Source organism: Sorex fumeus, unplaced genomic scaffold, assembly GCF_029834395.1.
Source record: "Sorex fumeus unplaced genomic scaffold, SorFum_2.1 ptg000081l, whole genome shotgun sequence".
Lineage (NCBI taxonomy): Eukaryota > Metazoa > Chordata > Mammalia > Eulipotyphla > Soricidae > Sorex > Sorex fumeus.
The window spans coordinates 10,319,539-10,331,604 of record NW_026606138.1 but is presented as its reverse complement, the minus strand read 5'-3'; the positions used below and the strand labels follow the sequence as shown (position 1 = coordinate 10,331,604).

General features: G+C 53.3%; 1 protein-coding gene across 2 annotated transcripts in view; it reads left to right on the top strand.

The window, feature by feature from the left end:
- Positions 1 to 10,417, top strand: part of RASSF3 (Ras association domain family member 3) — a 76,984-nt gene extending 66,567 nt beyond the window's left edge. The window contains exons 1-5 of one of the 2 annotated variants that reach the window (XM_056130768.1): positions 954 to 1,056; positions 3,347 to 3,454; positions 6,972 to 7,209; positions 8,316 to 8,425; positions 9,823 to 10,417. In XM_056130768.1, the coding sequence (XP_055986743.1) occupies positions 982 to 1,056; positions 3,347 to 3,454; positions 6,972 to 7,209; positions 8,316 to 8,425; positions 9,823 to 9,972 (681 nt within the window). In that variant the 5' untranslated portion in view covers positions 954 to 981 and the 3' untranslated portion in view covers positions 9,973 to 10,417. Of the gene's footprint in view, positions 1 to 953; positions 1,057 to 3,346; positions 3,455 to 6,971; positions 7,210 to 8,315; positions 8,426 to 9,822 lie in introns of those variants that run through there. The other variant, XM_056130767.1, reaches the window with a different exon arrangement.
- The last annotated feature ends 1,649 nt before the right edge of the window (positions 10,418 to 12,066 follow it).

Below are 12,066 nucleotides of genomic sequence, written 5' to 3'. Positions count from 1 at the left end.
TCAACCCCCAGGTCAGCCACCTGCACAGCGAGCGCCCTGTCTGCTGTACCGTACCCAGCCCTTGCTTTATTCAAGAGGCCCATGTTATGAAAAAAAGGAAAAGAGCGAGAGGGGAGGGGGCTGGAGTGATAGCACAGCGGGTAGGGCATTTGCCTTGCACGCGGCCAACATCACCGACACAGGTTCGATTCCCAGCACCCCATATGGTCCCCCGAGCACTGCCAGGAGCAATTCCTGAGTGCATGAGCCAGGAGTAACCCCTGAGCATCGCTGGGTGTGACCCAAAAAAAAAAGCAAAAAGAAAAAAGAGCAAGAGGGGAAAGAAATCTTATAAGAAGGTTGCGTGTGCAGGGAGCACAAGGCAGCGAGGCTGTCTGTGGAGAAAAGATGGAAATGCAGATCCCCGTCGGGTTCCCAGATCTGAGTGGTTGGCACAGAGCCCTGGGCACCAGGAGACACAAGAAATAGCTGATGGAGATTGGGGGTGTAGCTCGGTTAGGGCACACGCCTTGCATAGGTGGGGCCCTAGTTTCAGTCTCTGCAACACTCTCCCCCACCCCCATGCAAATAGCTATTGAATGGTGGGTTGCGTTACATAATCTCATTAACAGTGCATAGTGGGGCTGGAGCTTCGTCCAGTTCTAACATGAGAAACTCAAGCATTCTGTGCCGGGCCTGGACCTGTGCTCCCGTCCCTGCGATCAGGCCACTCTCCCCGCTGCTCTGCTCATCAGTTGGAATTTCTCCCCTGGTCATTCCTCCCTCATCTTCAGCTGGGGCTGAGAGCAGGCGCCAGGGGCTGGCGGTGGGGCCTGGCATGCCTTCGTCCAGCGTGGCAAATATTTGCAGAGTGCGTCAGCCTCGGCCACTGGCCTTGGTGTACTCCTGCCCCATCGGTTAACTTGAAAATTCAAGATCATGTAAGAGAATAGATCTGGGGGCAGAAGCGTTAGGACAGCGGGGAAAGCATTTGCCTTGCACATGGTCGACCTGGGTTCGAATCCCAGCATCCCATATGGTCCCTTGAGCACTACCAGGCACCATGCTGGATTCCTGGTATGTCAGGGGTGGCCCCTCACAGAACCAGAACATGCTGGTATTAGAGTATCGGGGCAGGGGGCACTCACCTTGCATGTGGCCACCCCTCCCACTGACCGGATTCCCGTGTTCCCTCGGAGCACGCGTACACACACACACACACACACACACACACACACACACACACCACACACACACACACAGTACAGGTCTCGTGCATGCTAGGCGCATGCTCTGTCGCTTGAGCTCCGTTGGCTGGTGTTTGATAGTGAGGTGTCCGCCTGGGCGGGGGGTGCCGAGACCTTTGGTCCTTCTCTGCTCTGTGCTTGTTCCTGTCACTTCATCTCTTAGAGGGCGGGACGGTTGTGACGTTAGTCACAGCAGCACATCTCACCCGGGAACATTTGTCTTTCATCACACAGTCGGGGAAGCTGTGACGTGCGCTGGGTGCTCAGTCCAGTCCCCGAGCCCGGCCCTGTGCTCTCCCCGCCCCCCCTCCCGCCTTCTGTCTTCAGCTGGTTGGGGCGCCCTGCCCTGTCCCTGGGGCTCTCCCCAGCAGCGTGCGGTCAGGCCCTTGGCTGGTTTTTATTTGCTTGCTCGTGTTCTGGGGCCACCCCGGCTGTGCTCAGGAGTCGCCCCCTGTACTGCCTGCAGGCTTGTGCGGTGCCGGGGATCAGACCTGGGCTTCCTGCGTGCAGAGCACACACCTGGCCAGCGGCAGCTCTTGAGCTCCGTGGTCACCTGCTCCCTCTTGCAGTGTAGAATCAGAGGGGCCTGGCTGGACCCAGGGCCATTCCTGCTCTCGGGGTGCCCATGCGGACTCCCCTAGCCGTGCTGGGCCAGGGTAGGCACAGACAGTCCAGCCATGGCCAGGAGCCGCCACACCTCTCCATGCTTTCACGGGGGGATAAGACAGGGGTTTGGACTGTGGTTTACTTGGTCCCGTGGGTGCTGCCCAGGGGAACTGTGACTGACACGAGGTAGCCTCAGACTTGACACGTGACCTCTGGTTGGTCTTGGTGGTACTCAGTATAGTGGAGCCTTTCTGAGCTTGAGCTCAGCGAGTGCCTCCCCTGGGGGCCAGGAAGGGTCATGTCACTGCCATCGGGCCCACTGTCTGGGCAGCTGGGGTCTGGGGGAGATTCTCTTCCTGAACCTTGGGCCCACGGGGAAAGCGGGCAGTGGGGGAAGCTGCCGCGTTGGGAGGTTGGCAGGATCGCGTGAGAGGAGCTGAGTGCAGGCTCCCTGTGCGCTGAGGTCCAGGCAGGTGGACTTAGTGAAATCCTTGTGGTGATGAGAGCATTAGCCAGAGTCATCCTCCCTTCCCCAGTGGGGTGACTGCAGGGGGGAAGAGGTGGGTCACCGTGTCAGGGCTTCCTGCCAGCCGATACTTCCTAGTTAACTATCAAGCTGTAGAAATTGTTCAGAGGACATAGTATTTGCTAACAAGAAGGTGTGTGTGTGTGTGTGTGTGTGTGTGTGTGTGTGTGTGTGTGTGTGTGTTTAAATATTGTTTAAAATAGGGCCGGAAAGTGCCCAAAAAGCCGGAGCACTGAGGTCTTTATCCCTGGCACCGTCTGGTATGGCCCCTAAACAAAACACAACACAGGAATGGCTAATCTAGCAGGTACTGTCAGGAAATGGTCAAGGAAAGCTGACAGTTTTGCAAAACAGTAATGAGTGATTTGGGGCCATCCCTGCAGTTGGGGACTCCTCCTGGCTTGATGCTTAGGGATATTCCCTGGCAGTGCTTCGGAGGACTCTTTGCTGCCAGGGATTGATCCTGAGGTTTTCCCCATGCAAAACTGAGTTTGTCTTTCATGCCATCTCCCTGTCCCCAAATTAGGTTTTTATAAAATTCCCAAGACTGTAGTTGATTTTTTTGGGCGGGGGGGGGGGGGGTGCGGGGGGAGTGTGGGGAGGCTTGGGCCACACCCTGCTGTGCTCAGGGCTTACCCCTGGCTCTGCACTCAGGGATCACTCCTGGCGGGATTGGTGACCCAGTGGAGTGCCAAGAGATTGAACCCAGGTCGGCCACATGCAAGGCAAACGCTCTTCCTGCTGTGCTATTGCTCCAAACCTCAGAAGAGTGTAGGTTGAAGGAATGTGAATAGGCATAGTTGGTAGATGAGTGTGTGTGCGTGTGTGTGTGTGAGAGAGAGAGAGAGAGAGAGAGATGAGGTGGTGAAAATGAATTTTAAGGTAAAGTGTTGCATAGTTGTTCTTGTGTGGAATGTGAAAAGAATCCAGCTTATCTACATCTTTTTCTGCGATTGCTCATGTGTGGTATGGTTTGTTTTCCTTCTAGGATGTGGAGAAAGAGAAGGAAACCCACAATTACCTCAGCAAAGAGGAAATCAAAGAGAAAATTCATAAATACAATTTAGCAGTCACAGACCAGTTAAAGATGACCTTGGTAAGTATGCAGAATATTTTAGTCTTGAGACAAACATAAGTTACTGGCAGTACAATGTGTATGTTTTAACCGTCTGAATGGCATTTGTAAATTTTTAAACCTCAAGGAACATCCGACAGGAAAATGGAATGTTTCGTCATCATTAAAGTGGGTTTTCCGGAAGTAGTTGTATCTACAAAAATTCTTCAGTACTTAGAAAAATTTAGTTTTAAAAAAGTTTTATTGAATGCTTGTAATGAATCATCATGAACAACTTTATAAACCACGGGGTGTCAGGGAAAATAAACAGATGTTGCGTGGGGCATGAGGGGTACAGGATTAAGGTGCTTGCCATGCATGTGGCTGACCCCAGTTCAGTCCCCAGTAGAAGTAAATTCTGAACATGCCCTGCTGTGGTGCATGTGTGCACGAGCGCGTGCGCATACATACACACACACACACACACACACACACACACACTGAAAGATTTTGTGCCCACCAACCCAGTTCCACACACACACACACACACACACACACACACACACACACACTGAAAGATTTTGTGCCCACCAACCCAGTTCCACACACACACACACACACACACACAAACACACAAAGATTTTGTGCCCACCAACCCAGGTCCCCACACACCAGGGAAATTCAGCTGTGAGTCCAGTACTCTCCTCTTGCAGAGATAAATTTGATGTTAGTGTCACTGCCCATGGATTCTTTGTGCCCTGAGTGAATGGACCTGAGACTTCCTGTGCTCAGCCGGTGGACAGGAAGAGGAAGGAGCTTTGGGAGTTTCCGCTTCCTGTTCAGTGGGGCCGGTGGGGCTGTCGCAGGGCTGGGGAGAACAGTCTGGTGTTGGTGAAAGAAGAGCTGAGGGGCGGAGTGTGTGCATTGCCTGTCTATCGCATCCTCCCTCCTGGAGACTTTGTTCTGGAACCTGTCATCCCTGGGCTAGTCTGCTGGGCCCCTGGACCTCGGACCCCGAGTCTATTGGCTGGATTGACAGCTCATGTGGGGACACAGGGACCCCTTGATATCCGGTCCTTTGGAATCCAGTGACACCCTCTGCCTTATGCAAGGCAAGCAGTAACCCCTGTACTATATCTCATACCCCACACAAAATCTGTTTTTTTTTTTCTTTTTGGGTCACACCCAGCAGTGCTCAGGGATTACTCCTGGCTTTGCACTCAGGAATTACTCCTGGCGGTGCTTGGGGGACCACATGGGATGCCGGGGATTGAACCCAGGTCGGCCGCATGCAAGGCAAACCCCCTACCTGCTGTGCTATTGCTTCGGCCCCACACAAAATCTTTTAAACTAAAAATGTTAACATTAAATTGTTTTTGGAGACAAAGCTACTTCAAAGTACAACTTCAGTGATAAAAGGAGGACCTTTTAAATATAAACCTTTGTGGGCTGCAGAGATAGTTTAAGAGCTGCCGTGCACGGGCTGTATGCAGGAGGCCGGGTTCCATCCCAGCACCCAGGTGCAACCTGGGAGCACCGCCTAGTGTGACCCAACCCCCTCCCCCACCTATGACTCTTGTTTAGATCGCTTCTCATGATGTGCCGTGAAGAGGGGAGAAGGGAAGGGGGATGATCTTAGGACCCTTCTTCATTATTTTAGCAGCACTCTCTTCTTGCAAACATTTTTTTTTATCAAAGCAGGAAAGTTCCATGCATGAAGATTAAAGTAGATGCAAGTTTTCTTGTTGTTTTAAAGACTTTTAAAAATGATAAATGGTGGGGCTGGAGTGATAGGACAGCGGGTAGGGCGTTTGCCTTGCACGCAGCCAACATGGCCGATACAGGTTCAATTCCCAGCATCCCATAGGGTCCCCCTGAACACTGCCATGAGTGATTTCTGAGTGCATGAGCCAGGAGTAACCCCTGAGCATCGCCGGGTGTGACCCAAAAAGCAAAAAAAAAAGAGATAAATGGAGGGGTCGGAGCAATAGTACAGCGGGCAGGGTGTTTGTCTTGCATGCAGCTGAATGGGGTTCTATCCCCGGCATCCCATGTGGTCCCTCGAGCATCACCAGGAGTGATTCGTGAGTGCAGAGCCAGAAGTAAGCCCTGAGCATTGCTGGGTGTCACCCCCCCCCAAAAAAAAAGCCCAAAAATGGAGCAGGGGCAAAGATACATAGCTTGGTAGTACTTGCCTCACGTGTATGGCCCTGGGTTCAATCCTTGTTTGTCATTGCATCCCCCCGCCTCGGGCAAGTATTAAATTCATAGTGCATAGATTAAATAGGCACAGCTTTTGGGTGAGGGGGGACATGCACCCAACCGTGCTTAGGAGCTGTGTGCTTGGGGGCTGCTCCCGGCTCTGTTTGGGGGATCAAACTGGCCCCCAAAGCATGTGCTCAGCCCACTGAGCTCTTCCTGTGAGACCCAACTGCTGCTTTGGGATATAAAAAAAAGAACAGTACTTCAAAATAGCTGTGTGAAAGAGAGGGTTGGATAGAGGGGAGGGAGACAGTGACCCTAGGGTCACACCTACCCGTGCTCAGGGGATCATATGTGGTGTTGGAGACTGAACCAGGGTCAGCCACATGCAAGGCAAACACCTATATTCTCTCTCCAGCTCCCAGAGAGATGAGACTTATGACCAACAAAGGGGCCAGAGCGATAGTACAGCAGATGGGACTTTTGCCTTCCAGGCGGCTGACCCCGGTTTGATCCCTGCATCTCTTATGGTCTCCCAGAGCACCACCAGGAGTAATTCCTGAGTGAAGAGCTAGGAATAACCCGAGCATTACCCTAGGTGTGACCCCTCCCCCCCCCAAAAAAGAGACCAACAAAAATACTTATAAGATGTGATATTATTTTCATTATAGCTTAAATTTATTTTAGAAAGACTGCCAAGGGGCCAGGGCTCAAAGGGCTAGTGGCCATCCAGGCCTTGCATGCAGAGGTTTGGCTTGAATCCCAACATCACATGATTACCCCCAACACCAACTAGAATGAACAAACACCCACCCCCCAACAAAAAACAAACAACAGAAACACCCCTGGAAACAATTTGAATAACTAGTACCTGTTGGAGGCGGGGGGCTGGACTCTTCTGGCATTGCTCAGGGATCACTCTTGGCAGGGCTTAGCGGACCGTATGGGGTGCAAGGGATAGAACCTGGGTCAGACACATGCAAGGCAAGTACCCTACCCACCACGCTATGCCTTAGGTCCCAGTTAGCACCCATTGTTGAAATAGCCAGTGGGCACCACAAGTCTGTCTCTCTCACCACGAACCTTTGCTGCCCCGGGATGTTAAGCCCAGGGGGCAACTGTCCCCCTGCCTGCTGGCTTTGCCGTGTAATCGCAGAAATGCGAGTTGCTGCCCCCACCTCCACCACCCCGCTCACCCCCAGACTGGCCCCTGGAAGCCCTTGCCGGGGTCAGGGCATCTTCAGGGAGGGTCTGGCACAGATCTAGAAAGAACAAGAGCGAGAGTGCTCATGGTGCTTCCCAGCCCTTTTGGGGAGGACTCAGCCCCGCTGAGCGTGTGCCTTTCGTCCCACTCCAGAACTCAAACGGGATTTACACTGGCTTCATCAAAGTCCACATGGAGCTCTGCAGACCCCCGCAGACCTCGTCCGGCCCTGGGACAGCGGCCCCCGGTAGCAACGGCTGTTTGAACACGCTCCACATCAGCAGCGCAAACACAGTCCGGGAGGTGATCGAGGCCCTGCTCAAGAAGTTCCTGGTGACGGAGAGCCCCAGCAAGTTCGCACTTTACAAGCGGTGCCACAGGGAAGACCAAGGTGAGCGCCTCCCAGCCAGCGGGGCCCTCAGGCACTTTCTGCCAGAGCTGCCTCTTGGGGGCAGGGTTGGGAGGCCACCATTCCCCTGTGCTCAGGCTGCTTCCTCAAGGTTCCTGCATTTTTTTTTCCGGGGGTGGGGGGGTGGCCAGGGTGGTTAAAGGAGCTCAGGAATTAAGGGGGATTTGATGGCGTGCACAGAGGGATGATTTTGTTCTTTTGGGCGGTGTGTGTAGTGGGAGGGGGGTAGGCTTGGCTTTTAATGCTCTTTATTTGGGGGGGGGGTATTATTTGGGCCAGTCCCAGAGGTACTTGGGGGACCATGTGATGCCAGCGATTGAACTGTGGTCGGCAGTGCTCAGGCACTCAGGGGTCTTCCCAAGTGATACTAGGTCCGACCGTGCAGACCTGATGGGTCAGTGGTAGGATGTGGGGGGCTGGGGCTCTGCAGGGCCTGGGTTGGAGGATCGTGGCCCGCCAGGCACGGTGCCAGCCCTTGCGCCATCTCCCAGCCCTGGGACCCTGCTCAGTCCCCGACACTGTCTCCTGCCCCATTCCCCAGCCCACCCAGCTCCCCCATCCCCCAGCACCCCCAGCTCCCCAGCTCCTCCAGACAACCCTCACTGCCAGCATTGCAGTCACAGCCATAGGCCAGGGACTACCGAGAGTGGCCCCCAGACCCCTGGAGCGCTTGAAAAAACCAGAAGCTCGCCTTCTCCCAAAACTGAATCCCTTGCCTTCTAAAAGGAGCTGAATTAGTTAAAGCTGCCTTGGGGGTCTGGCGCTCGCCTGGCATACAGCTCACCCAGATTGGATTCCTAGAATTCCATATGGCCTCCTGAGCACTGTCAGGTGGGGGCCACACCCAGAGGTGCTGTGAGTCATGGGCGGTGGGAAGGAGCCCAGGGCATCAAGCAGAGGACATGTACGAGTGCTCATGCCTCGTATTGAACTGCATTCCCAGCCTCAAGTCATGCTTGAAGCCTTGCGCTAGTCAGATGGAGGCTGGCTGCGGCCGCCCTGGCAGGAATGGACCGCTGGAGCGCCGGTCTGGGGACTGACTCCAGACCCCCGTATGTGACCTGCTGTCTGTCTGTGTCCTGGCCCAGTGTACGCCTGCAAGCTCTCAGACCGGGAGCATCCGCTCTACCTGCGGCTGGTGGCAGGACCCAGAACCGACACGCTTAGTTTTGTTCTTCGGGAACACGAAATCGGAGAGGTAAGCCTGGCTTCCTTCTGCTTCCTGCTCCACCTGGCCCAGGCCAGGCCTGCCCCCCTGCTCTGGTCTAGAGAATCAACACTTCGGAGAGGATAGAGGGTATGGTAGGTGGGGGAAGGAACAGACTCAGCCTTAGGAGGGTGTTTCTGAGGGCAGCTTCTGTTTTGCTTCCCGGTCCGGTGTGTGGTCCATCCCTGACAGTGTCCAGGGCCTACGTACATGGCTTTGTGCTCAGGGATCACTCCTGGAAGGGCTCCAGAAACCGTCTGTGGTGCCAGGGTTTGAACCCTGGATAGCTTGAATGCAAGGCAAGTTCCCTTGCCTACCTACTAGACTCTCTCTCCTGCTTCTGTGTGTTTTTGAAGTTAGAAATGGGCCCACAGTCAGCCTCTGATATTTCATAGCATTCGTTCTATGGGTTTGTTATCTTCAGCGGTGGCCGGAAATGTGCCCCCTCCCTCTTTAAAACAAAAAGCCCCACTCCACCCAGAGAGTAATTTTCACCCCTTCTGCCTCCAAATTACTTGGATCCAGCTGAACTTTGAAAGATGACACTCTCCATATGTTTGCTGCTAACAGAAGTCTCCGGGCTAATTCGCTCTAGAGGGAAATAAAAAGGAAATTCAATCTCCTTTACCCCAAAAGATATTTAACTTCCTGGAATCTTTGCCCCCACCCCACACCCCGGCCAGTCTCCCCCCCACCCCCTTTTTTTTTTTTTTTGCCTAAATGAGTCAAGAATTATGTCTCCGTCTATCGCATTTGTCATTTTCTCTCACGGAGGATTGTATTAAGAGCCCTTTGGTTGGAAGGAAAAGGCCCTTCTAGATCAGGTGTCAGCCGTAACCCACGGGCTTGAGTAAATCTCCCTGGCCCTGCAGCTCGGTCCTGTCGGGAATAGGAGCTGGTAAGATTATCCAGGTCGGACGGTTCTTGACGCAGTGAGCCTGGTTTCTAGGTTAAAAGTTGGGAAGCCGGAAGCTGCAGCTCAACGGGTCGGTGCCACCCTGGGGTCAAATCCCCAGGACTCATCGCCAAAAAAAGAAGCCACCAGCTAGGATCCTTTCCCCTTCCTTCCTCTTAGTAGGTTAGGAGTTGCCCCTGGAAAGTTTTGTCATGTTTCAGTCCTGGATTTCATTATTATCTTTTGTTTTGTTTGGGCGGGGGTGTTGTCCCGCTAAGTAGTGCTCAGGGACTACTCACAGCTTATTGCTGGGAGGTGGGGGGCAACAGGGTGACTCCTGGGTGTGCCCACGGGGGTGGGGGTGCTGCCCCCACTCTGCTCTCTTTAAACCATGGTAACCGAGAAGACGATGGGGACTGGAGAACGCCCCTCCTGGCTAAGCCCCCGCGGCAGTTCTGCTGAGCCCTTGTCTTTTCCCACGCGGTCCCCCCAGTGGGAAGCCTTCAGCCTGCCCGAGCTGCAGAACTTCCTGCGCATCTTGGACAAGGAGGAGGACGATCAGCTGCAGAACCTGAAGCGGCGCTACGCGGCCTACAGAGTCCGGCTGGAGGACGCCCTCCGCGAGGTGTGGAAGCCCGACTAGGACCCGGCCGGCTGCGCGGGACCTGCGGGCAGTCCGGTCCAGGCCGCTTGTGCCCCACGGATGATGCTCTCGGGTCGTCCTGCCTTTAGGATTAGCGACAACCCCGCCCCTCCCCGCCGCCTCCCGACCCCTGCTCGGGGCGCCCCTGCCGGCAAGCTGTGAATCTGCAGGCTCATCTGAATCTGCCTGGGAAGCATGGACTTGGGGACCTGCTTTCTTGTTGGGTTTGTTGGTTTTTTGTTTTTTGTTTTTTTTTTAATATATATATATTCCCCCTCCCTCAGTTATTCTAAAGATGTGATGATGTTAAGCTTAAGGATGTGCAAATGCTCTTTGAAAGCTTAACATAGGACTCTGTCTGAATACTACCTGTCCCTGAGGAAAAAAAAAAAAACCAGTTTGTGTCAAGAAACGGCCGGCATAGCATGGACTGAAAAGGGGCAGGACGTGGGGGGGGGGGGCTTTGACTTTTGGGGTGGGGTTGCATGAAGGGAACTCTGGAATTTGACGTGGAGCCGAAAGGAGCAAGTTCGGAGAGAGGCGGGGAGGGCCGAGGGGAGGTGGTTTGCAGGATGAGTTGTTGGTGGTGGTGGAGCAAGGTCTGTGGTTTTGCATGGAGAAGGAGGTCGCAGGTGTTCTGTGGGAGAGGCTAGGCATGTCGTTAGGATGGTTTGGGCTCCCGGTGAGTAAAGGTGGGGATGCAGCTAAAGGAAGTGGAACAGTGGCCAGAAAGAGGGCCCAGTCACTCAGTAGCTGACCTGAGAATCCAGTTTTTGGGGCAGGCTTCTTCTTGCCCCTCTCTTCCTTTCCAAACCCAGCCTGACCCCCTCTGGCTGCCCTCTCTGGATGCGGTCAGGACCCTGGCTTTGGGGTGGGAGAGACGCCTCTTCACTTCCCAACCTGGGCTTCCCTTTGTGCTGTCTGGCCAGCCAGTAGCACCGTCGGTGACAATCGCTCCCTCTCCCCCTTCCCCGCCTCTAGTATTTTTTTTTTGACAAATTTTGAGGGGTCTTCAGAGCAGGGGTTGTGGGCGACTGGTCCCCCCCCACGCTCAGACCCTCCACTCGCAAGGACCAGATGAGTGAGAGGAGGCAGCCGGCAGGGCGTGGAGCAGACCACCCCAGAGGGCTTCTCGAGGACAGGCCCGAACAAAGGAACTGGCCCCCGACAACCAAAGAAACGCACGTGCAATAGACGCCCGCAGCCCCTATTCAGAGCCGGGCTGCGGGCAAAGTAGCCTGACTCCCCAGGGCCTCAGCATCTGCTTTCAGTTTAGTTTTTCTTTTTTTTTTTCTTTTTTAAAATAAATTCCCAAGGAATTGTTAACACGTTGGTGACACCTAATGGATTCCTTTTGAAATTCCAAGGTGCTTCAGTTCTTTGCCTCTGAAGTGAGCTGTGCCTTACATTGCGTTTTTGGGGGTGACCGTCCGTGCGGAGTCGCATTCCCGGCCTATGGGCGGCGCGGGAAGAGCTGATTCCGCCGGCCACCCACACGGGGACAATCGCATCTTTCCTGAGCTGCTGGAGAAAGTCAGAAAAATAAAGTAAATCACTCTCGCTCTGAGATATGTCTGGCACATCTTGTTTAACTTTGCACGTAGCTTTGTAGTGCATTGATGGGGTTTTAGTGACAGGCAACCAACACATTATTGTTCAGGGAATGCCTTCGTGGTTTTTTTTTTCTTTTTTTGTTCATTTGTATGTTTTTTGTTTTTTTTTTTTTAATATACCTGTTTTACTATTCAGGCTATTGCTTAGGTTTGAGTATACTATTATCAACCACCTGGTCTCTTAATTATCCATCCTGGTAAGCTTAGATTTTTGTGAAGCATTTGTTTCCCAGATTAAGACACTGTTAGAACCTAAAATAGTTGCTGATGGGTATCTGTGAATTTTTTTTTTCTCTTTGACTTGAAGTAGGTTGTCTCAAAAGGGCGTCCTTGCCCGCATTGTCTAGAACCTCGGTCATTGTTGTCTGCACTACACACCGATTTGGAAAACTTGACTCTGTTGAAACAAGGTCAGTTCTTTGAAGACTGATGTCCTCTCCCAAACACTGGTCACTGCAACAGCATTTTTTTAATATGTAAA